Here is a 25,848-nt window from a genome sequence, read left to right as displayed (position 1 = left end):
GCTTTTTCTTTATTATAATATGTATATATATTTTTTTCAATTAATTAAGACTATGCTGCCTTCTGTTATTATTATACTGATATCACTATATCGATTTAAGGTGCTAAGAATCACAATAGCTGTTAATTCTTCTATAATTAAATGTTTAGAACATGTTGATTACTGTCCCAAATAAATCAATAAATAAAATGTGATCAAAGCATCGATTCCAATCCAAAAGCTCATACATCCCACTTAGACGATGCACAAACCACCATTTCTTTACAGAACTAAAATAAACTGTTATGGTTATTGTTATTAACCTATTTAAAGCGTAGGATGCTTATACAAACAAATAGAAATAAAAAAAATAACCATTGTTTATAGATAAGGATTTATTTCACACGAAAAAATATATATCTAAAAACCTGAGCTAAAACTATAAAGTTGTTTCAAAGCAAATCAAACTATTTACATATACAAAGTATATCAGTACTATGATCTAGGGAATCTGGAGACTGCAGGGTGCTTTTTGAGCTGCAATTTAAATATATTATATAGTATACTATAGTATAATCTTTATCTTTCACATAATTTCTCCTTTCATATATAATTACTCTTAAATAATAATGATTACATCAGAATATATACCATTTCGAAAAAAGGCTTTCACCAACATTACGCTAAATAACACTGTCAATACCAAAATATTTACATACGAACATTCTGGGCTTCACAAAAGGCAAAACAAATTCCATCCTCCTTCTCTGCCCTTCATGGAAGGCGTTTGCGCGTCTGGTATGTTCAGACAAAACGGACACACACACACATACAGTACACACAGAGAAGGGAAGGCAATGCGTGATGTCCTCACTGTTCTGCTGATGTTGGGACCATAATAGGTCCAAAGTTTTGGTTCACTATCGAAAATGTTTTATAGATTCTATTAAAAAAATAAAAATAAAATAAATAAATAAATAAATAAAATAGACAATTAAACAAACAAGTAAATAAATAAATAAATAAATACATAAATAAATACATAAATAAATACATAAATAAATACATAAATAAATCAATCAATAAATAAATAAATAAATAAAAGACAAAAACAAAAATTCAGGAGGCCCCAATAATTGCCTCACAACCTGCCTGCTTTGAACTAATTTCCAGGCTTAGGAACAAGGTCTTTGATGCCCTTGTCCCGGCAGACCGAAACTCAATTTGTTCCGATTTAACAGTTCTTGATGGGGATGGTGACATATTTCACATATCATATTCCTTTGTAGCTTTCAAGACATGTTGATTTAAATAAAGAGTGTAAACCTGAAAGGGCTTATCACAAGCTTCACATTCCAGATCACCGCCATCCCCTCATCTTAACCCCCCGCCTGCGCAGGGAAAAACCTCCAGAAAACAAACACTCTGGGGGGATGAATGGAAGAAACCTTGAGAAAGTGCCACAAATGCAGCAATCCCTCTTCCAGAAAAAACAAGCTGCAATGGCTGCCCAGCGGGCAAAATAATTACAATCGCATAACTAAACGTCTGAAACCATAGGATATGATTAACTGGGCAGTATGGGAGTCCATTTTTGCTGATTCCATCCGAGAAACTGTAACGACTACATTCAAATCCCAACAGGGGCCTGTGATCTGGGACGCAGCCTGACCCATAGCGCCCCCTGGCCCTCCGCCAGTGCAAATACTGTAACAGGAGAAGCTGTAATTGGTTATTACCCGCCTCAGCATGACGCACAAAATGTGTTTCAGCTTCCACCAATCATATCATCAGCTTTCATGCAGTGGTTTGTAGCATCTTTCAGCCTGGCAATGAATGGGAATCTTTATTATCTGTTTCTGGAAATTTGCCTTTGGATTCACGATGGTTGAGTTCAAAACGAGAACCACCATCATGGACATGAACAGCACAAATACAACACAACAGAGCTTCAGGTACATATGTGCAATAGTGGGTGACTAGAAATTAATAGGCGAGTGGACTAAATGCTCCAAGATGGCGCCACGAATGGTAACCTCACTGAATTGGTGCAGCTGTAAAAACCTAGTTAGTAATAATAGTATAGTAAATAATTCAAAGAATAATTATTAACCTATATACCATCACAATAATAAATTCTGTGAACGGTATCACATTTGTATATCTTAGATAGACAATTTCTGTTGTGTTGTTTTGGCCATTGTATGAATTTCCCATTTCAATAAATTATTTTTATTTTTAAACCATTTTATTTTTTTCAGAGAGTTTATGCTCATGATCTGTTCGGAAGTGAACAAAACCCAACCAGAATAAATTATTAGTGTATGTAAATGTACCTGGTGGAAATACAACCGGTTCTGACTGGGTAACAGTTCATTAGTGAAATGGCATGTGAAATCAAAGAGCTTTTAAAGATTAGGGTATATTTCATTTCACGACGTCTACGTGAAACAAAAAATTCCCCGGTGGGGTGTCCCCCAAAAGCTTGAACCACGGCAATGAAGGTCGGAAGAAACCTTTTAAATTAGGCCTTGCAGATCTAATATGAGGGAAGATTCAGAAACTGGATTGCTCTTTTCCCACCTCATATTTGTTTAGGAACAGGTTTTGGTGGACCGCTAAGTGAAATAAATTTACGGACTAAATACAACGGAACCCGAGCGGGAAGCTCAAACCCTATTGGCTCACAGAACTGAGGGCTTCAGGAAGGAGGCTCCTGCCTCAAAAAACAACAGCCCATTATGGAACAAGAGAGTTACAGAGGCATGTTAGAAAGGCTAAGTGGTATTTTCGGCAACAAACTTCAAAAACGTTTTGGGGACGTCCGAGACCTATATTAACTTGTTGAAAAGGAGTATAATACGTCCCCTTTTAGGAAGGGGATCAGTTTGACTGTATTAAGGGATGCATTCTAGTGGCCTAAACAATTCAAATGGATTAAGGCACTTTGGCCGCCGTTGGAAGTTGAGTTTTCTCTTTCAAGTGCAGCCAACGGGTGTTCAGAGCAGCCGTTTCCTCCACACTCCAGACCATCAAGACCACGCAATTTAAGGCCTGAATGGTGCGGTAGACCTTTCACAGTCTGGGAATATAGTGCTTCCAAAGTGTCCCTCAAAGTGATTATTCTTGCTGGGGTCCACAAAATGTAAAACAAACTATGTATGAGAAGACATGTTAAAAAAATTAAATTAAAAAGAATGTTAACAAACTGACATAAAGTTAATCCAGAATAACAATAACATATTTAAAAAAGAGCTATTAACACAAGTCCTTCAAGATTAAAGTTAAAAGAGGAAAATAAAAGAATCCACAAAAATCAAAGACAACAAAGGAAGACAAACTGCAGAACTGATACCAATCTGGTCCTGTCAAGAAGGATTGATTAATAATGAGTTGTTTCTGAGGGAAAGGAATTCATGGTGGTCTGCACTCGATTTAGAATAAAACAAATATGATAGAATTGTATCAATCCCTGGAGGGAAATTCAGGCAACCAGTGAGCCCAATATGGACAAGTGGCATTCATTCTCCAGTAAGTAATTTAATTTTCAAGTGATGAAAAGTTTGGCTGTTTTTTGCTCTTTAATGGTAAAAATATGTGTCAAATGTTTCCGAATCGTCGTTCGCCTGATTAGTGGAGTTGATTCAGATGTGAGTTGTGAATGGAATTCTCACGAGAGTTAATTCCTTCAAATTATTGTTTCAGAGAGAAAGCAAAGTGTTAATCAGTCACATGTGAATTCAATTAAATCCTCAGTAATTACTTTCTCTTCACGAGTAAAAGATCTGCCGTGGGGCTTGAGGCGCATGCGCGACCCGTGGACACTGGGCCGGTGTCAGCGCCTCTGCTTGGGGCGCCTCGGCGTTCTCGGCTCTTTTCGTTCCAGATTCGAAATCTCTGAGTGTCCCTGGAGTTACCGAGCCGCGAACGAACGACCCTTTTGCCAGAGTGACTCACAACTCCCGAGTCATTTAAAATAATTGTTCGCCAGCAGCGAATCGTTCTGGAATCTACCGCAACTAGTTACAGTATTGCAGCGTTGCTAAAGTGTCTCCCAGTAATAATCAAGTAACAGTTTGTTCCACGCAGGGCAGGCTCTGATATAGTCTTCTTGAATGCATTCAAACTTATTTGTACGTGGGTTTGGACCGGGCTGCATGTCATTCTCTCCTCTACCCTCGTGCATGAGAGACCAGCATGCATCCTCTCCTTCCACTTTCCCCTGATGGAGCGGTGGACGGCGAGGCATGCACTTTCTCCAACAAGCTGGATCTCATTGAGGTCTTGTTTCGCCGTGCGAGTCAAAAAATGAGTGATGTAAGAAATGGGAACCAAAACGATATCATTTGAGAACTAATCTTTTAATCCTACCAAGCGAAAGCCTAAAAGTGCTCGGAGGCAGAAGGTCATAGTGTGTGTTTTATGCGTTTGTACTAATATTTACACTTCCTTTTACGTTCCTTTCCATCGTCTATCCATTTAACTTCGTTGCTTTCACTGGATTTTATTTGTGCACTTTATTGTATTTCATTTGGACTAAGTTTTGTCTATATTGGTTGGTTGATTTATGTCCGAATCTTTGTCAATCCCTTTGAGGCATAGTGACACTGGGCTTCAAATAAACTCTATTTCACTTAGTTAGAATTGATAAATTTCACTGATCGACATATATGCAGAGGCCAATTGGCTTAAGGAGTCTGAGCAAAAACTAAACCAACAAAAAACATGAATATATTCTCTACGGATTTATGACTATGGCAATATAACATCTGCAGGGTAAAATATTAGAGACGTAATTGTACCTGCAATTCCGTAAAAAAACAAACTGGCATCATGTGGATTCAAGCAACAAATAAGTCACATTTCTTGTCTTCTTTTTGAGGAGTTTAACACAATCATTTCACTCCATCTGCAGGAGAAAGATGCAGGTGTGCGTGCTGCTCGGCTTCCTGGTGCTCTCCATCACCGGCTGCTTCCTGGTTGCCGGACACATGGTTCCTGAGGACAGATCGTCTGGCGGCAGGAACTCCACCAATACGCTGCTGGCCACAGGCAGCGACTCTGCACCCATTGTTATTGTAGGTAAGATGGATGGCAGTCTAAGGTTTAATACATCAATCATCAAAACTTTCCTTTGATACCTAAAGATAATAGTAGTAGTAATAGCAATAAGCGGTTGGGAGTCGTGCCCTTATGGACAGCGTTTAAAGCATGTCTTCTATGTGTGTATGATGAATGTTTGCTTGTCGACCAAATACTGGTATAAATTCACTGAACATCAATAAATAACTGCAGTCGTATTACCCTGAATTACCATCTGTTAGCGGAGTTACGTCCAATTGAAAAGAAAGAAAATCCGGGTCTAAAAGAACAAAAGTGATTCAACAACTCAGGCGTTTGATCGTCACGCATGCCGACAACACATTTCTCTATGTTATTGAACATCCAGTGATATTATTCATCCAATTCAAGCATTTGTCATCTGCAGAGTTACCTAGAACTGTGAGAAGGAATAAAACAGACAAACAAAAAAAGGTAAGGCCAAACCCACATAGTGTCTCGCTTTAATCCGAACGAATGGGATTTTTTTTATCGTTGTTTGTGTATCTGATCCCTTTATTGATCTCCCCATTGAGCAGAACAAGCTGACGGTGAAGAAGAAGAAGCATCCTCCTCCTCTCTCTAACTGCGTTCCTCTGTGGGGAAGTTGCAAATCCCCAAACAACACCTGCTGCGACTTCTGCGCCTTCTGCCAGTGCCGGCTCTTCAAAACCGTCTGTTACTGTCGGATGGGAAACCCGCGCTGCTGAACAGCAGCTCCTCCTGCTGTTGACAGAACACACAAACTACCCAAGCCCAAGAGAAATTTTGAATTTGAATTTGCAACTTTCAAATGAAACTTTTGGCCTATTTTCACTGGACTACCTACCACTAGATGGCGATTTGGTTGTTAATGACATCGTACCCATGCAAATCGGACATTAAAAATTCCCCTGCAAATGGTTCTTTCAGCCAATATAATATATATATGGTACTTTTATTCCAGTACAAATCAGCATCTTGTGTAACTCTGTGTTGTCCATGCTTTTGCTAAGGAATACATAACCTGCACTCTGGATGTTGCAAATAGCAAATAGTGTTTTTATATTACATTCTGCACCCACCAGCTGCAACTGATCACTCAGACCAACTCACAAATTAAATGAGAGAAAGAAATTGCCGAACTGTGGGAGATATGATCTGCATGGACAGCATTGTATACACTATTATTCAGTCTCTCGACAGGTCCAAATTGGTGCATTTTGGACAAATTAGTGTCCAGGGACGTGGTCTCTGGGTTTGAAAGAGCAACACTTGTGGGGAAGCAGTGGGTGTAATTCCAAGTTAGAGGTGTAATCTGACCTGAACCCATAAAAAACATATTTGCAGCTTTTTAGCCCCGGTTTCGTTGCGCACCTGCTTTCTTTTTCTTGTGTTACAACATTTTCCCTCGGCTCGTGTATAAAACCCAAACCCCTCTCTGAATCTCATCATTTGTTCCCCTTTTGGTGTTCTGCTCTTTTTGGTTCTCTGCCCTCTATTCCCTCCCAGCCTCATTTCACTCTCTGTATATTAAGTTTGGGAATATACATTCCCTAGATCGGCGGATCAATATATATACTCAAGAAATCTCTAAATTGTCTTCCAAAATGGTAAAATGATTATCTGTGTATTGACTTTTAAAGGACAGCTATTATTGGGGTTGGTTTCTCGCAAAGGAGAAGATTGGTTTTTCTCAAACATCTCAAAAATATCTAGGGCTTTAAGAATATATATTACATTTATAAAGAATGTAACATGTTGTGTTTCACTTAATGGAAACAATCACTGGCATTTTTCTTTTTAGAAGAGCATTGCAGTTGGATCCAAGGGGTTTGAAGTCTTTAAGCATTCGGCGGATCCAGCAAATGACACTTCTAACTAAAATCTCTCTTTATTGTGCAAAATATTTGATTATGCAATAGAATGTAGAATAGAATGTGGTATTCACATACCACATCCAGGTATGACGAGAAATAATACATACATACGCAACAGCCCTCTATTTAGCAAATGTTTCGTTTTTGTTTTTTTTCTAGACCTCTCCAGTAATGAATAGAAATGTGTGGTATCATAATGTCACAACTTTCTTCTCACAAGTGGTATTTTTATAAGAAGTTCATTAATTAAAGTTCTATATAATTTTTTAAATGCGTGATCAGACTTTATATGCTCCTTTTCTGCCGTTTCCGTTGCCTCCCATCACAAAAATACTGTTGTTTACCTCAAATGGATTGCCATCAGATAATGATAGATAAAAAGAATATACATTACACCTCAAAGTTAACTAGAAGATGGAAAAAGTGTGAAAACATACAATAAACCTCACAAACAACAGTAAAGTGAAATATAAATAAAGCGATATACTACTATAAACCTAAAAAGTAACAACAAACACAATAATAGGACCAAAAAATAAATATAGACAAATTGTTAATGTACATTCATTATTCCAAAATTTGCCCAGGATGGTTCAGATTTCCAAAACAAGAGTACATATGATTTGGGAAATCAAGGTCTCCCATTGTAACCTCTTCCATCATATTTTTGAGATTCCAGAGTTTCGCCACAGAGCAGATGTTTTTCATTAACAATTCCTCAACTGGGCCGTGCAGTTACCTTTGGAGTGAAAAGGAGCCAAAAATTAATGTCAAACAACGGCCGGAAAAAAAAAAATGAGATAGCGTGACTAGAGAGGTACAAAGATGGATGGACAGAGATGCCTGGATAGACAGATGGCGACATGGTCTGCTAATGTTGGCCTTTTCTGCTGCACCCAGGTACCTAGTTCAATTTAACAGACTTTAGGTTGAAAAAGAAATATTTTAATTTTCCATCACAATCCCTAATTTCTTGTTTATTTGTAGGATTGTTTTTCCTGTTTTTAGGTTTGTTGTAGATTCACAATTTTTCCTTTTTTTTTTTTTTTGATTTTTAGGTTTATTGTATATTGTGATTTTTTTGTTTTGTTAATTTTTCTTCTTATTTTTTTAGGCTTACTCTTAATGGCCTTAGGTTTCTTGTTTATGATAGGATTATTTTTCTTGTTATTTTTATTTTCCTGCAGGGATGAATACAGCATCTCTTTCTAATAAAGTTATTCAACATCCAAGGCTTTTAAATCTCTTGTTCTGCTTGTTTAATGTGTGCTTTGATGGTGCTATGACTGCATTCTTAAGCAGATCCTAAAGTCAACAAAAGGTGACCCATGCATTCCGGGCAGTTGGGGAGGTTTTGATCTCACTGTACGCAAGATGTTTAGTTCAAGAGTCTCAATATTTGGAGACATCGGGTAAACTTGTTGACGAGCAGACTCTCTCCAGAAACCGCCAGAGTCTGCTCGCTAATAAAGACAACAAAAAGAATAACAGTTTGCATGCTTTGTTAGCCTGGGCGAAGGGTTACGAGGGATTTGCTTTTGTTTAAACTCATCTGTGCATGAACGGATGGAAACCTTTGAGGCGAGTCCTGTACAAAAACAGTTCCAGTCAGTGATACGTAAACTGCGTTTTCCTGCTCATCACGTGATTAATGAACGGCTTTAAATGTGAAAATTAAAGCAACGGAATAACCATTTCAGGATTTTGTTTGTATGTGGATGACATGTCTTCATGGCAAAAACCCAAAATATATTTTAAAATTGACATTGGATACTGTAAGTATCCGGAGGCTCCAACTGGAGGGTAATGATCAACCAAAATAAAACTCCAGGAAAAGCCAAGTTTCTAAAAATACATATAAACCCGAGTGTGGCTAGTTCATATCAATACTGGGGATTCACCCTGCCAAATACATGTTTGAACATTTAACCCATAGCACAAACTAGTCCCTTTTTAAAAGTCACTAGAACTGTGCTCTTGTCATCACACAGGCCGTCCACAGGACAGAGTTGTTGCGGCAGTTCCTGATGATTAAAGAATGAATAAAGCAAACTAACTCTGTCCTGGATGCAACGTCACAAATACTCTGTGTTGCATTCCCAGCATGCTGACAGCACAGGTAAAAATAAAAATAATTCAATATGAATAAATAAATAAATGGGAAAAATAAAAGGTTTCCAGTACTGAGTTGGTTTTCCAACAGTTACTAGTAGCTATTTTTGTTTTACTAGTCAAACATGTATTGGGTACTAGTCCTTATTTATTTTATACTAGTAACTATTTCAATGTCATAGTAACAATTTAGAAAATTGAATCGAATCCTACGGGGCGTCATGTTTCAGATATCAAATATTTGCCTCTGACTAGCATCTATTCAGATTGTTGCTTGTATCTTTCATTTGTTTTAGTCACTATTGACTGAGTACTAGTACTTATTCATTAGTGACTAGTGCCTTGTCTTGCTGTTACTATTAATATTTTTATTATCAATTATATCAACTATGGATGTGCTTGCTAACAGCCCATGGGCGGTGAAGTAAAACCAGTGGTGTGTATTTTGTTTCGTACATTTTGGATAGAGATTTGTTTTTGTATTTGTGTCTGATACGACATCACCACAAAATAACCATTACGCGCAGAACAAAAGTAAAAGTGTCACAGCTGTGAACTCTTTAAAACATTTGTTATAATTTTTATTTATGCAGCAGAAGTCCAAAGGGGAATCAATGAAGCAGGAAACCAATACGAGTAATTGAACAGTGGATCACAATTAAATCCAAATGGCAAACCAGCCCTTGTTGTTTCATTATTACCTTCATGAAACTTGATGGAAAAAAAACGAGACAAGAATGAAAATGACTGCCTTCTATGGCCACCACATGCTGGCTGCAGGGGTCAGACATGCTGGTTTGATGTCACCGCTGCGATGTGACTGATGTGTGTTTTCCCCAAAAACATTTTGTTTACTGCAGACAAGTTCTGTGAAGTGCTTTGTGCGGACATTGACCACAGAGTCTGGAGTCTTTCACAAGGCCCTAAAAAACAACAATAAACTTTGTGAAACACAGGGTCGGGCTACAAAGTCAAACGCGTGTTTATGGGGTCGGCGGCAGGTGTCCACGCCCCGGGTCCGGACGCCCTCTCGTGGCGCGGGTGGTTTGTGGGTGGAGATGTGAGGATCGGGAAGCTTGCCTGTTATTACCGTCGGCGCTCCCAGCTGCTAGTTTCAACCGGCGTCTAGCATTAGTTTGTTTTGACGTTTGCGCTGCCTAACATTCAATGATTTTGCATTAAAGAGCACCACATGGGCAGAATTTTGAACAATAACATGTTATGCCTCCTGCCAAAGGATCTTTGTGTACCTGGTCATCTGTTACATTTCTTATTTTACTGTAACCCTTTGTTCCAGGCCAAGCAAAGGCTGTAATGAAGGATTTATCGCTATTTGACTTCAGGTTTTACACTAAAACTTGAGGAACGATGATGGCACAATCATGGGTTTTTGAAGTCCCCGAGCTCAGGGAGGTTGCTCAGAGCATAGAAATTTATGCAAGAGATGTAGAGTTGTGCTTATTGGAAAAAGATGTGGTGCTGAAACACTGCTATCATGGCTCTGTGCACAAGGCCTCAGGTCTGTGTCCCGACGAGGGACGAGGTGAGGAGGCCAAGCAAGGACAACCAGGTGTTTACTGCATGGATTAGATAAATAATTATACATGTATTATTATGAATTAAGTCCTAAACAGTGAAATACAACAAAAATACCCATTATTCCTTTATTTTAATATACATTACATGTATGCCATATAAGCGTCTACATTACAGTCTACCTCCCCTGGTTTCCTCTCGCACTCATTGGCTCGTTCACTGCTGCTTTTGTCCTTGAGCTCCCGAGGTTTTCTCGCATGCTTGAAAAACTTGGGAGCTGGGGAACGGCTGGAAAAGCCATCTGGGACGGCCCGGCTGCAGACCCGTTCCAAACTCCACGAGCGGCGGAGAAAGGACCAGGCTGCGAGAGGCGGCGATGTGGAGCTGTTTGTCCCCGATCTCAGAAATGTGTCTGGGACGGCCCGATCCCAGAAAATATCCTGTAGTCGGAACAGGGCATTACATATGACAAGCTGATACATGACGTGTGCAAAATATTGGTATTATATGGTAATGACATGGCAATCATTACCATTCTCTCCCATTGTTATGAATAACCACATTAGTGTACAGATCTTTATTCATTCTGTATAGTATATTTCCATCTAAATGTATATTTTATTCCATTTCCCACACTAGCAACCATGCTGCAACTTGGCCGCAGCTATTGCCTTTTAAATTAACTTATTCTGTGCATTGAATCAACTTCTATGTACAAAACATAGCATGTTTGGGTCAATTTCCTTTGTATATTTGGCAATTCTATTTTTTTATGACAATTGTATGTACAGCAATCCACCAATCCTTGCCGTGACAAATTCATTGTATATTAAAATGTAAATGCAGAAACAGATTCTGATTCACTTGGATTGCCGATGGAAAGTTTTTGCTCATTTTACTATTTCGAGGGTCAGCCCTGGACACCACATACATACTCATGCTGATGAGCTCATACATAACTTTAATCAGTTACATGATTGGATTATTGGTTACATTCCTATTTTTATTTTTGGGAGAAGGTATGTAAGTAATTTCAAAACTACATCTGGAATCAGCAATGTTAAAATAAATGCAAATCTAGTTTGAATAAGGCCATAAACCCTCTCTTACCAACGAATCCCATCCTAGCGATGCAGTCACTGAAGTCACGATTTTCTGTCGTTCAGAGTGATTTTAACGTTGATAGCAATTTGTCCACAATTTAAGAACCGTATCGTTTAAATAATTGTGAGAGTTTTTGGAGTCCCAAAGAGCCCAGCCCTGTGGGTGTCCTCACAACTCTAGTGACAGCTGCTCAGGGTGGATAGACATCTATATAGATAAAGTAGAACTTTTCATATGAATAATGTATCAGTGGTAGCCCCTGAGCAAGGTCATATTAAAGTACCAGGGGCCCCAGTGCTATGACTTTTTCCAGGCCCCCGCCCAACCCCCCAAGCAGGGGAGAATCTGATGATTGAGGCCCCCCCACCACCACTAGAAGAAAACACATGAAAGGCCTGTTAAACACTGGAAGCAGAGCTGACGTGAGGCAGACGGAAAAAGTCTGCGTTTCAATTTCAGTTTGATAGATGTATTCAGTCATTTTATGTTTATATTAGTCTGTCTTATTTAAAAATCTTAATTTTACTTAATAAGTTTTGTGTCAATTCTTAGCAAATCCAAAAGGGAGGGGTTTGTTTGTTGAAAAAAACACAACGGGAACCTTAACCTTAAACGCTCGTCCTGCAGCTTTGTGAATGAATTCTGTCCCCTGTGAGGAAGAAGAAAGAAAAACAAAGGAGAGAGAAAGTTTGTTAAAAAAAATCATTTGGAAGGCAAAGTAGAGGGGTGCTAACAAGCGTGCAAGGCAGCTCCAAGATCTGTGCACTCTGAACCCAGATTGAAGTCATATGGGCCATAACTCATCGAGCCAGCCAGTCTCCGCCATTCATTATCTGGATAACTGTGGCTTGGGTCTGGAGATGGGTGTCAGACTCCAGTGTTCCCCTCCGGTCCCGGTGTGTGTTTTCTTACCTTCTCACAGCCTAGGACGAGCCCCGTATGGCCACACGGCACCATCATAAACCGATCAGCCACAACATTAAAACCACTTGCTTAATATTGTGTAGCCCCCCAATTTGGTCCTTGTCAAAATGGCTCAGATCCTTGCCCTTGCCATTTTTCCTGCTTCCGACACATCAACTTCAAGAACTGACTGTTCACTTGCTGCCTAAAATATCCCACTCCTTGACAGGTGCCATTGGAGCAAGATAAGGGATGTTATTCACTTGCACCTGTCAGTGGTTTCATGTTGTGGCCGATTGGTGTAGGTTTCCCCTCGCGTCTGGCACCATGGATAACCAAAGCAACAAATTCACTTTCTTTCTCCCCTCTCCCTTCCTCTCATTGTCTCGTGTATCCCACTCTCCTTTGTAGATCTCCAATATAAATCCCCCATCAGCCGTGAGCATCCCGCTCGCCTGGTATAGCCTCAAGCCGACTGCCCGTTTGGGATCCCGTTTTGTGGGGTTGAAAGGGACACCGTGTGGCATGAACGCTTGTTGGAGGGTGGGGGCTCCGAAAATGGACCGGAGCAGCTTGTACTGAAGTCCTGGCCGCGCGCCCCCAGTTCGGTGCACTGCGAGCCAACCAGGCCCTGCTGCTTGCAGATATCAATAGCCTCAGATTTTTCCCCCTTTGGCCCCTGTTGCTCACAGACTGTCAGTTGGCGGGGGGAAGTGTCACCGTGGTGCGTCGGAGTAGGCTACCGTCCCTCATTTACGCAGCATGCCCTGGGGCTGAACTGTGACTTTTAATTCCATTACATCACAAAAAAGAGGAATATTTGGTAAAGTGTATATAGAATTAAACTTGATGAATTGCATGTTATGCTTGGGGTATTTCATATAACATAAGCTCCCAAACACTGGACCTGGGGTCCAGCCGACCCGCCACAGCGCCCCCTGGTGGTCCTATTATTTTCCGTTATGGTACAGACCCTTCATCATCTTCCTCCAGAAGGAATGAGGCCAAGATATGGGTTGGAAACACCTGGTCCTGCTAGAGTCAGTCAGCTCATATGGCTTTGAAGGACACAGAGAAGTTCTGGATGGAGGTTTATGTATGTGGAATTTTTCTCCTGTTCATTGAAACATATTTTTCAGCAGTCATGTTTTTATTATCTTTTACCTGACTGGACAACACGTTTCCTTCCCAGGACAATGAGATTGAATTGAAAGAAAAGTCCAAACGTCAATCCTGTACAATTTGAAATGAGACGTTGCAAGCTGGGACCTCAAAGTATATCCTGTAAAAATGAAATGAATCCTTTAATTTAGAGAACTTTCTCTGATAAAGTTTTCGATGTAGTTTCTCAAAAAACACCAGCCAAATCCCTGGGGAGCTGTTGTAAAAGCAGTGTCAGCCTGCATAGGAATAAAACCTTAATGCTCAGAATCAGAATCAGCTTTATTCGCCAGGTATGTTCACATACATACAATAATTGACTTTTTTCCTTTCTCTCAATGTACAAACATGGACCAGACATACAGCTGAAACAAAGACAACAAGCTAAAACATAAACAGTTAAATACTATTTTCAGATGTATATGTATATAAAAGTATACATAAATACTGTATATACAGTATATATTTACATATAAAAAACAACAGCAATGAAATTGTAGCAGGAAGGCAAGACTGCAATGGTGCAAAGATGCTGGAATTAATATGGAATAATTAACAGGTTACTTTATATACATGAGGTAGCCTGCCAAAGAGAAGGAGTGGGAACAGGTTGTATCCAGGGTGATGGATCTGCAGTGATGCTTCCTGCATGTTTCTTGACCCTGGACACCTACAAGTCCTGAATGGAGGGCAGGTTGGCAGTGATGATTTTCTCCACGGTCCTGACAGTCCATTGTATTCTGTTCCTGTCCTGATTGGTGGCCGAACCAAACCAGACAGTGATGGAGGTGCAGATGACAGACAGGATCAGCAGTCCAGGTGCTGGATGTGGTTTTCCCAAGCCTCACATGCTGCTTCCTGTCTGTCAGGAATTTAGTAATCCACTGGGAGGTGGGGGCTGGTACAGTGAGCTGGGTGAGTTTGGAGTGGAGGATTTCAGGGACGATGGCGTTGAATGCTGAGCTGAAATCCACAAACAGGACCCTTGCGTAGGTCCCTGGGGAGTCGAGGTGTTGCAGGATGTAGTGCAGTCCCATGTTGACTGCATCATCCACTGACCTGTTTGTCTGGTAGGCAAACTGCAGGGGTCCACCAGGGGGCCTGTGATGTCCTTCAGGTGGGCCAATACCAGTCTCTCAAAGGATTTCATGACCACAGACATCAGGGCGACGGGCCTGTAGTCATTTAATCCAGAGATGGAGGGTTTCTTGTGCTTGATTGATGGGGTGATTGTGGAGCGTTTGATGGGGGGACTCCACACAGCTCCAGTGATTTGTTGAAGATCTGGGTGAAGATGGGGGCCAGCTGGTCAGCACAGACTTTCAGGCAGGAGGGAGACACGCCGTCTGGCCCTGGAGCCTTCCTATTATTCTGTCTCTGGAAGAGCTGACTCACATCATCGTCACAGATCCTGAGTGTAGGTGGGGGTTGAGTGGGAAGGGGTGAGGAGCAGGCAGGGGGAGCAGATAGGTGTGTGATGTTGCAAGGAGCGGGTGAGGGTGTGAGTAAAACCCTTTCAGGTCATCAGTCAGTTAAGATAAGATAAAAAAATACTTGATTAATCCACGAAGGGAAATTCCAGTGTTGCATCAGCAATGATACATGACAAACACACATAATTTACAATTGTGGGTAGTTACAATTACCCACTTCTGTAGGCCTCCTCCGTAGCCTGATGAAGCTGCTTGAGATGTGCAGTAAACCAGGGTTTATTGTTGTTGTATGTGCAGAAGGTTTTAGTCGGCACACACATGTCCTCACAAAAACTGATGTCCAATGTCACAGTCAGTGAGTTTGTCCAGATCTGTAGCAGCAGCCTCAAAAAAACTCCAATCAGTGCAGTCAAAGCAGGCCTGTAATTTCAAATTTGCCTCGTTGGTCAATTTATTCACATTCTTGACCACAGTCCCAAAACTGCTCAGGGGAGAGAACAATAGGCATCCTTTAATACTGTGTAGCAGTGGTCCAGTGTATTTTGATCTCTGGTTGGACATTTCATGTGCTGTCTGTATTTTGGCAGTTTGTGGCTGAAGCTAGCTATGTTGAAGTCCCCAAGAACAATGAACAGAGAGTCTGGGTGTTTTTTCTCCATGTTTGTAATCTAGTCAGCCAGGTGTTGTAACGCCTCACTAATACAGGCCTGAGGTGGGATGTAAACACCGACCAGGATAAACGAGGAGCGATGAATAAAATGTCTTACGGTCAATGAAAATGGTCTCTAAGTGAGGGCTGCATAATTTTTTCAACACTGACATCTGTAAACCAACCTTTGTTAATTTAGAAGCCAGGTCCGCCGCCCCGTTTTTTTTTCACTTAGTTCCGTGTCCCGACTTGGAAGCCCGGTGGATGGAGTGAGCTGTCCAGGATGCATTAATCCAAGCCAGGTTTCGGTGGAGCACAGGGCAGCAGATCTTCTTGAGTCTTTTTGAATTGTTTATATATTGCGTATATAATACTATATGTGAATATATTGTACATGAAATTTCATATACGTGTTTCCACAAAATATATACAATCAACCTAATGGAGTAAAAAAAAAAAATAGTCAGATCATCTCTTACAAGTTTATATTTAAGCTAGATTTTTTTCTTATCCACGACATCAATTGATTTTAAAATTATGTGTAATGTCCATAGCAGGTGTAGCAGTGGATATCCAGGCCAAGACTTGCTCTGATGATGATTTATCTTTTTATTTGTTTTCTTTCTCTATTTCATACATACTACTTCTGAAACAATCTGCTCATAGACGTAGTCTCTCAATACAACTCCATTCTTGCATCCGTAGTTTCTAATCGGACTGTAAACAATGAAGGGCTCACGGAAAAGGGAAGTCTTGGCCTGGGTAGCCACTGGCTACACTGGAACCCCAGAAACATTAGCCGTTGTCCCTAGAGTCTATCGTTGTGGGACTGATACCCGATGGGTTCCGAGATTGCAAACCACAACATTAAAACCACTGACAGGTGAAGTGAATAACGTTGATCATCTTGTTATAATATCACCTGTTAAGGGGTGGGATATATTAGGCAACAAGTGAACAGTCAGTTTTTGAAGTTGGAAGCAGGAAAAAGGGCAAGCGTAAGGATCTCAACGATTTTGACAAGGGCAACTGGGTCAGAGCATCTCGAGAACGACAGGTCTTGTGGGGTGTTCCCAGTGTGCAGTGATTAGTACCTACCAAAAGTGGTCCAACCGGTGAACCTGTGACAAGGTCATGGGCGCCCATGGGCTCATTGATGTATGTGGGGAGCTCATTGATGTAAGTCTAGACCTTCTGGTCTGATCCCACAGAAGAGCTACTGTAGCACACATTTCTGAAAAAGCTGAAAGCTGAAAAACTGTCAGAGTTCCCACTGAAAGCGCCAAATATGGACACGTGACCATCAGAACTGGACCATGGAGCAATGGAAGAAGGTGGCCTGGTCTGATGAATCATGTTTTCTTCTACATCATGTGGATGGGCAGGGTTACGAGTATCTGTTCGATGCCTGATTCATGGGGACCCCACCTCGTAACTTCCAGGACTTAAAGGATCTGCTGCTAACGTCTTGGTGCCAGATACCACAGCACACCTACAGAGGTCTTGTGGAGGCCATGCCTCGACGGATCAAAGCTGTTTTGGTGGCACAAGGGGGAGCTACACAATATTAGTGGTTATTAGTGGTGGTTTTAATGTTGTGGCTGATTAGTGTATGTAGGAAGGTGTTAAATTTAAGTCACCGCCAGAGGGTGCTCTGTTCATCTGGTTCTGTTTAATGGTTGCCGTCGCATTACTTGTGGCCGCTTCCTGTTACTGTCCGTGCATGAAGTATAATTCATTTGTAGTTCACGTGCTTGTTCCTCTTTCACCAGGATGCCAAGTATCTGAAGGATTTAAGAGGATTCAGATTTATATTTAATACAACACAGACAATGAATTATATTAAATAATTATAGAACCCAGAATTTTCGCGACAGAATTTTTCGTACTTTTCGAGCTTATAGAGCTTATTGTGCGTAATCACCGGGTGTCATGACATTTCACTGCATATATGTACGACCGTATGTGTGTGTATGTGACAAATAATCTCTTGAACTTGAACTTGAACTTGTATAAAAAATATTTCCTAATTTCATTGTCTTACCTGTGCAATGCAATTCAGCGTTCCAAAGCGTCGGCTTGTTCCATTATCCAGCATGTCAAATGAAAATTTAACCAGAAGGTCGAGAGCCCGAGACAGACACAGCTCGCCTTCAAAGTACCAGTTAAACATTTTGAAGTGTGTTGGCTGTCAATTTAAGGAGAGCTAAACAAAAATAGATAAATAGACTAAAAAACATACATAATCCATAGCTGTTACACAGTTATATTTCTGCCACTTTCCCACAACTGAATGTGAATACATTGCCAATGGGCGAACAGTGGAATTATTATCCAGTGCTGTAATTCATGTATGTAATGATTCATTTATCATATTCATCAACTTATTTATTTGATCATGGCTACTTAATCTGTTACATATATATATAAATACATATTTATTTATTTTTAGAATATATTATTTATATACTGTATGTATGTACAGGGGTCTGGCTTTTGCATATGGTGTTTTTTTTTTTCATTTACACAAACACTTGATTCACAGTTTTTGTTTTTGTTAGCATTACTATTTTATGAATGTGGAATCCGGAACTAACTTCTGGTTCCTGACTGGTCTTGACGTGACGCTATTACATTTAACGTTTTTAACGCACTGATCGGAACTAATCTACGCGGTTTTAATGGCTTTCATCATTTTATCACAGCTCGATTAGTAATATGAGACGTCCCTGCCTTCTTACCTTGGATTACACTTTGTATACTGTGCCGGCTACTAGCTTAGCCAGGCTTGTTGTGGTGGCTAAGCTAAGATTAGCTAACTTCTCAATGATGTCAACTATGCCCAGTGAGGACTATGTGCTTCTCCAGAAAGGAAGCAGGAAGATTGCTGACCTTATGGAGCATATTCGACAGCTTTCTGATGAACTGCAGAAGAAGGACTTGCTTTAGTCCAGCTTTGTGGATCTGTCTTCTGGGCAGACCAAGCAGATTGCCACTCTCAGTGCAACCTTCCAGGACACAGTTTTGTGGGACCCCTCCACTTGTCCACAGCTTCCTCCTGCTCACACCAGGCCATCGCTCGTCCTGGACTAAGGTGGTGGTCACTGTAGCAGGGGACACCTGGACGGGGCTGCCTCACCACCTCGCCTGTCCTTCTCCAACCGCTACATGATCCTCTATGACGAGGCTCCGGTCCACCCAGCTGCTGCTCCTGCGGTTCCGACTCATCCTGATCTGGACCCCTGTCCGAAGACTGCGTCTGCTTGTTATCGGCACCTCCATTGTCCTGCACATGGCGGTGCATGGTGGCCTGACTTTCTGCTATCCTGGTGCCTGCTTAAAGGACAATTTTTCTGCCTTTTTAAACAGGCCTTGGCTTTTCAAAACCAATGGCCTCCATCCTCCCCATATGATGCTGAAATAGGTACTGTATTTGCTTTATTTGTTCACAAAACTCTTCTTTTTGTTGTCCCTCAAATAGGGTTTCAGTTACCGCATTCATGCACTCCTTGACAACCTCTCAAAAAAGTTTGTTTTATGTTGACCCAAAATGCAGGCAACTTTAAGGGAACATTCCCATGCCCATTGTTGGGCAGTGAATGAATGTGTTAGGATTCTGGTGGATCGATCATATTGGGCTTTTAGCTCGTTTAATTTTGTGCTCTCAGTTGAGATTTGAGCAGGTGTGTTTGTTCAAAAGATCTGCACTTCGTCTTGTAGTGGCACTTCACGTTGCCGATTTTAATAATCGCCACAATCTCGGAACATATGAGACATACTGGTTTTGAAATGCCAGTGGGAAGAATGAATGAAGAATGTCAATCTGTCCATTCTTGATTAAAAGCTCTTTTCTCTCTGTCTACTTTTCTCTTTTTAGAGCACGCCATGTGACGACTTAATTAGTTCTCTCACTGTGTGGCTCTCCTCTCTCTTCTCGTCTCTCAGGCGAGACACTTGGCTGAGTAACATCACGTGAGATGATTTACAACACATGCAGTTGGTCCGTGATGTTCCTGATGTTCCTGGCTCCTCCAGTACCGTAAAGGCAATAAAAGTTGTGCAGATTCAAATAGAAACGCTGCTTCAAAATTTAATAATTCTCAATAATATATGGGTTATAGGTTTGGGTCCAGTCAGGACAGCGTCTGGGTCCAGATCTGGACCAGCTCCGCCAGTTAGTGACCTCTGCCCTGTGAGATTTAAGGTCAAACAAACTTGTGCCTGTCCCAGGAACCTCATCATTGTAAATGTTCAGTCTGCTGTGAACCCGACCGAACGGAACATTTCTTCATTGACATTGAAGTTTGCATTATTGTACATTTGAGCGCTCACAAATAAAAGTGGTTATATTAGTGATTTTATCTCTCAATATGATCTACATGTTCTATTTCTCACTGAATGTTTCACTGTTTCAAATTAATTTCCAGAGGCACGTACCAGCCTGGTAACTGCTTCCAAATCTACAACCTGCACTTTAGATCCTATACCGTCTAAACATTTCAAAGAACTGCTTCCTGTTTTAAAAAGTCCTATTCTTCATATTATCAACAAGTCACTTTCTATAGGCTCAGCTTTTAAAACTGCAATATTATCTTGAAATATTGATCCACAAATTCTGAATAATTACAGAACAATTTCTAATATTACTTTTATGTTGAAACTGCTTGAAAGTGCTGTCGCTGATCAACGTATTGCCTACTTATCCAACAACAATCTCTGCAACAACTTTTGATCTGGCTTTCGGTCCAGTCATTCCACTGAAACTGTCTTGGCCAGAGTAGTCAATGACCTACTAAATACTGTTGACTCCGACTTAACATTATTGTTGCTGCTTCTTGACTTGAGTGCAGCTTTTGACGCTGTGGAACACAGCATACTGTATGTCTAAGCTGCTTGGAGAAGCATATTGGTATCCAGGGGATGGTGCTTTCATTCATATTTGTCAAATCAAACTCAACATGTAAGTTACATTAATTCAATCTCTGAATTTTCTTTTGTTTGGTGTACCCCAGAGACTTGTGCTTGGGCCGATGCTGTTCCCTATTGATATGCCCCCCGTGACATTAGTTGCAAATATGGTGTTAAATTGCATTGCTACGCTGATGATACACAGCAATAAAGTATGTACTGTACCGGAAAAGCCAAATGAACTTTCCCAACTCCCAACTTAGACCAGCTAAAAATGGAAATTTGTTTGAGAATTTGAATGTTAATACCGATTGTTGTATTATTCCTATAAGCTCGACCATCAAAAACCTTGGAGTGATTTCTCATTCTCATATCAAGGCTATTACCAAGACAGAGTGTATGGCTCCTCCACGTCCTCCGGCAGCGACCAATGTGGGCCTGGACGGAGGGTACGGCGATCTCAGCCTCCTGGCCAGGGAACAGCGGGGGTTGGTAGCCCAGAGAGCATTGGAAGGGTGACAGGCCGGAGGAGGCGTTCACCAGGGTGTTGTGGGCGTACTTGGCCCATGGCAGGTTGTCGCTCCAGGAGGTGTGGCTAGTGGTTGTCAGGCAGCGGAGCATGGCCTCCACCTCCTGGTTCCCCGCGCCGTCTGGCCGTTGGTCTGGTTGTGGAAACCGGAGGAGAGACTGACCTGTGCCCCCAGGGCCGAGCAGAAGGCGCGCCAGACCTGGGAGGTGAACTGGGGTCCTCTGTCCGACACCACATCTGCCGGGATGCCATGGCGGCGGAACACCTCGGCCACCAGCAGGTCTGCGGTCTCCCTTGCCGATGGTAGTTTGGGCAGGGCGAGGAAGTGGGCCGCCTTAGAAAAGCGGTCCACCACCGTGAGGATGGTAGTGTTGCCCCGGGATGGTGGAAGACCGGTGACGAAGTCCAGGGCGATGTGGGACCAAGGACTAGTCGGGATGGGTAATGGGCAGAGGAGGCTGGAGCGGGGTCGGGTGGAGGTCTCGGAGCGGGCGCAGGTGGGACAGGCCGACACGAAGGACCGGGTGTCAGGGAGCACGGTCGGCCACCAGAAGTGCTGACGGACGACGGCCAGGGTGTGCGGGTGATCCAGGGATGGCAGCTGAGGCGGGAGGCATGGGCCCACTTAGAACCTGGGAGCGTGCGAATCAGGGACGAACAGGCGGTTAGGGGGTCCGGTACCTGGGTCGGGCTGGTGCTCCTGCGCTTGGGTGACAAGGGACTCGACCTCCCAGGTGTGTGTGGCGGCATGGCACAGGGGTGGATGGATGGGTTCTGGATCCCCTGTCTTCTCCTCTGGCGCGAACACACGGGACAGGGCGTCAGGTTTGGTGTTCTTGGTTCCTGGGCGGTAGGATAGAGAAGTTAAACCGGTCAAAAATCATCGCCCAGCTGGCCTGCCGGGATTTGAGCCGCTTCGGCGTCCAGATATAGGCCAAGTTCTTATGATCGGTCTAGACGACGAAGGGGTGGATTGCTCCCTCAAGCCAGTGGCGCCATTCCTCCAGGGCTAGTTTGACGGCCAGTAGTTCCTGGTTACCCACGTCATAGTTGCGCTCGGGTGGGGTGAGCCTGCGGGACAGAAAGGCACAGGGGTGGAGCTTACCATCGGTTGGGGAGCGCTGAGAAAGTACTGCTCCTACCCCTGGGTCTGAAGTGTCCACCTCTACCACGAACTGGAGGTTGGCGTCGGGCTGGGCCAGGACTGGGGCCGATGAAAAAAGGCAGTGTGTGCTCCAGGAGCTCACGCTGCCCGAGTGCCAGTCCATCTGAGGGTTGTGGGTCTGGAGCCAGGGGTACCCCAGAACCACCGGGTTCAGTGGGGAATTAATGAGGAAGAACCTTAAGGACTCACGGTGGTTGCTGGAGAGTAGCAGCTTGAGGGGAGCTGTCTGGTGGGTAATCCGGGTCAGATGTGACCCGTTCAGCCCCTTAACATTGAGCGGTGCGGGGAGAGGGACGGGTGTCAGCCCTAGCTGGCGTGCTAGTCCCTGGTCGAGAAAACTCGCATCCACCCCCGGAATCTATGAGAGCGGAGGAAGAGAGTGTTATAGTATCTCCCCACGAAAGGGTAACTGAGAGCAGCGGACGGGAGAGAGGGTTGGCGCTGGAGCGACTGGAACGTAACCCTACCAAGGAGTCGCCCTCTTGTGGCCGGATCGGGCAGGTGGCTCGGAGGTGTCCCAGCCAGCTACAATACAGACAGGCGCCGGTCTGTATGCGGCGTGCTCGCTCCTCGGGGGAAATCCGGGAGCGACCAAGTTGCATTGGCTCGGCATCGGAGACAGTCGGAGGACTTCTGAGGCGCCCAAGAGTAGCGGGCGCTGGGGACCGGGGCGTGGCCGCCAAGGCGGAAGGCATGGACTGGAGTCTCGCCCCCTCCCTCTCGCGCTGGCGCTCCCGTAGCCAGTTGTCCAGGCGGATGGCGGTCTCCACTAGTTGGTCCAGGTACGTGGGCTCGTCCCACCGTGCCAACTCGTCCCGCAACTCGTCATTTAGGGCGCGCTGAAACACGTCCTGCAGGGCTCCGTCATTCCAGCCGCTTTCTGCGGCTAGAGTCCGGAACTCGACGACGAGGGAGGCGACGCTACGGGAACCCTGGCGGAGGGAGAGGAGTCTTCTGGCGTCCTCCTTGCCGCAAACTGGGTGGTTGAAGACTCTCCTCATTTTGCGGGGGTGAACAGATCGTAGGAGAGACTCACGGGGCCCCCCTGACTCCAAACTGCGGAACCCCAGCCGAGAGCCGCCCCTCTCAGGCAGGAGATGAGGAACGCGATGCAGGCACTATCGGAGGCGTACGACGACGGCCGCTGTTGAAATACCACCACGCACTGCACGAGGAAGGCGCGGCAGGTGCTAAAATCGCCGTCGTAAGGCGCTGGAGCCGGAACGTCGGGCTCAGGGGGGACGAGAGAGGCGCTGGTAGCCCTGGTGGGGGAAGAAGGGCGGGTCGGAGGAGCAGGGGGGCCACGGGGGCAGGAGGACCCTGCAGGCTGCTGACGGTCGCATGAGGGCCTGGTCATGTTGCCCAAGCAACACTCCTTGGTCCCGGAGTGCGCGGCGGAGCCCTTCTGTGTCGGCTGGGTCCATGTTTTCCTGGCCAGACCGTACTGTCACGACCAGAACTGGGAGAGACCCAAACGCACGACACAGGGAGACGGAAGGCAGGCAAAGAATGTTTATTAGCCGGGATTGTGGAGCTGGCCTGGGGGACCCGGTCGGGTAGGGATGGAGCAGGGCAGGGCAGGGATGATGACCAGGAGATGGGGTCCAGGATCCGGGTGGAGAGACAGGGAACCAGGCTGGATGGAGATGGACGGGCAGCCTTGGTCGACGAGCGGAGACAGGCAGTTAAACCGGGCTGGCTGGATTTGGAGAGACAGACTGGGTCGACGAGAGGGGACAAGCAGGTAAGGGGAAAACGAGACAACGAGACAAACTATGAACTAGGAATATGCACTAGGAACTTGGAAGGGAGCCAATAGCGCTACAACTCGGGAAGGCTAGTTGACAGTCTGGCAAGGAATGACTAGGAAGCTGGGACTAAATACTGTGCAGGTAATTGATCCCAGGTGTGTGCAATCGGGCTTGAGTAGGGAGCTGCAGATGGGGGAAGGGCGGCCTCTAGTGGCGCTGGGAGGCCGTGGGCCAAACAATTCTGGCATCTCTTCATTGGCTACCAGTGCAAGCTAGAGATGATTTTAAGGTTCTTGTTTTAACATATAAAGGCCTGGCATGGACTTGCACCACCTTACTTATCTGAGGTAATTAAACCATATACACCAGTACGCCCTTGTCGCTCTCTCAATGCCGAGTTGGTTTCAGTTGGTTTCAGAGCGTTTGCCTAGTGTGCCCTTAATCTCTTGGTTGGCTCCCAATACATGTCAAAGCAGAACGCTCTATTGAAATCTTTAAATCAAGCGTGGAAACCTACGTCTACTCACTTCACTAAGCCTATCCTAGAACTCAGAATTTAGTCAAGTCCATCATCTTTCCAAACACTCTTTAACATTGATCTTCTTAATGTGGTTGTTTTATTTCGTCATTTTGTTGTTATGTGTAGGCATCTCTTTGACTTTGATGTTTCTGAGTTTTGTTTTGTTGTGACTATTTTGTTTGCCTGCTGTATGTTTTCTCCAGTGTGCTTTTGATTGTGAAGTGTGGCACATGGTGATTTTACACTTTGAATAAAAATTAATTGATTGATTGATTAATGTCACAGCGCAAAATCTTCCCCAAAACATGAGAGCATACCAACTTTAATATAAGCTGCATCGGAAACAATGTCCGACCCTGCACGCCACCATGTTTTAGCCCCTCCCCCCTCATCTCTGTGTCACGCATACAACCACCTGTATCTTTACTGCTGCTCATACTGCAACGATCTGAGTCAGATTGAAATATATACAATGTCAATCGGGGGGTGGCACAGTAACTGCTGAGAAAGTTTCCCCATTATGCGTGGGGCTTTTTTTGTTTCATTCAGTTAGAAGATTGAGTAGAGTAAATACAGTAGATCTACCCTAAAAACACTTTGCTTCATTTGGAAGCTGGAGATGCTCCTGCTTTCCTGGGGGTCCACCGCAGAGCGTGGTTCTCAGCGTAATGGTACAGTCCACTTTAGGGGTTTTCTAAAACCACATTACAAGATTCTTCCAGGCATGAATATGGGAAACATATTGTATTTTTTACAGGTAAAAATATATAAATGTTTCCACCCCCCTTGATCTGTTTTTACCTCTTTTTTGAGGGGTCCAAGTTTTATTTGGTGGGGGAGGTCTGACCCCCCCATGATTCAAACTATGATTTTAGTACTACCACTAAATTATTACTGGTATTATAGTTTTTAATGTACTGATTATGAGACATTAAATGGTTTAAGCTTCAAATATTACTTTTGAGTACCTCAACATCTTCTTCTACTCCTATTCCGTACAACTTAAAAGCACTTCAACTCCTACTATAAAACTTAGTACTTATTCAAGTAGTTTCTCGCTGAAGCAAGCACCCTCAAATTTTCTTCACAACAATTTGCTGATTCTACTTCACGGTATTTCCTCTGTAATGATATCCAGC

The 25,848-nt window shown here is 43.4% G+C and overlaps 1 protein-coding gene across 1 annotated transcript; it reads left to right on the top strand.

Annotated features, from left to right (window-relative positions):
* Positions 1-1,863: 1,863 nt before the first annotated feature.
* asip1 (agouti signaling protein 1) lies at positions 1,864-5,789 on the top strand (the record flags this gene model as incomplete). Its single annotated transcript, XM_080001071.1, has 3 exons — positions 1,864-1,934; positions 4,895-5,057; positions 5,619-5,789. 3 exons carry the CDS (start codon positions 1,864-1,866, stop codon positions 5,787-5,789), a joined length of 405 nt encoding a protein of 134 aa, XP_079857197.1.
* Between the last annotated feature and the right edge of the window lie 20,059 nt (positions 5,790-25,848).

Source organism: Zeus faber (genome assembly GCF_960531495.2).
Source record: "Zeus faber genome assembly, chromosome: 5".
In the NCBI taxonomy this organism is placed as follows: Eukaryota; Metazoa; Chordata; class Actinopteri; order Zeiformes; family Zeidae; genus Zeus; species Zeus faber.
Note: the sequence above shows the minus strand (reverse complement) of the source record. Positions and strands in the feature narration are given on the sequence as shown.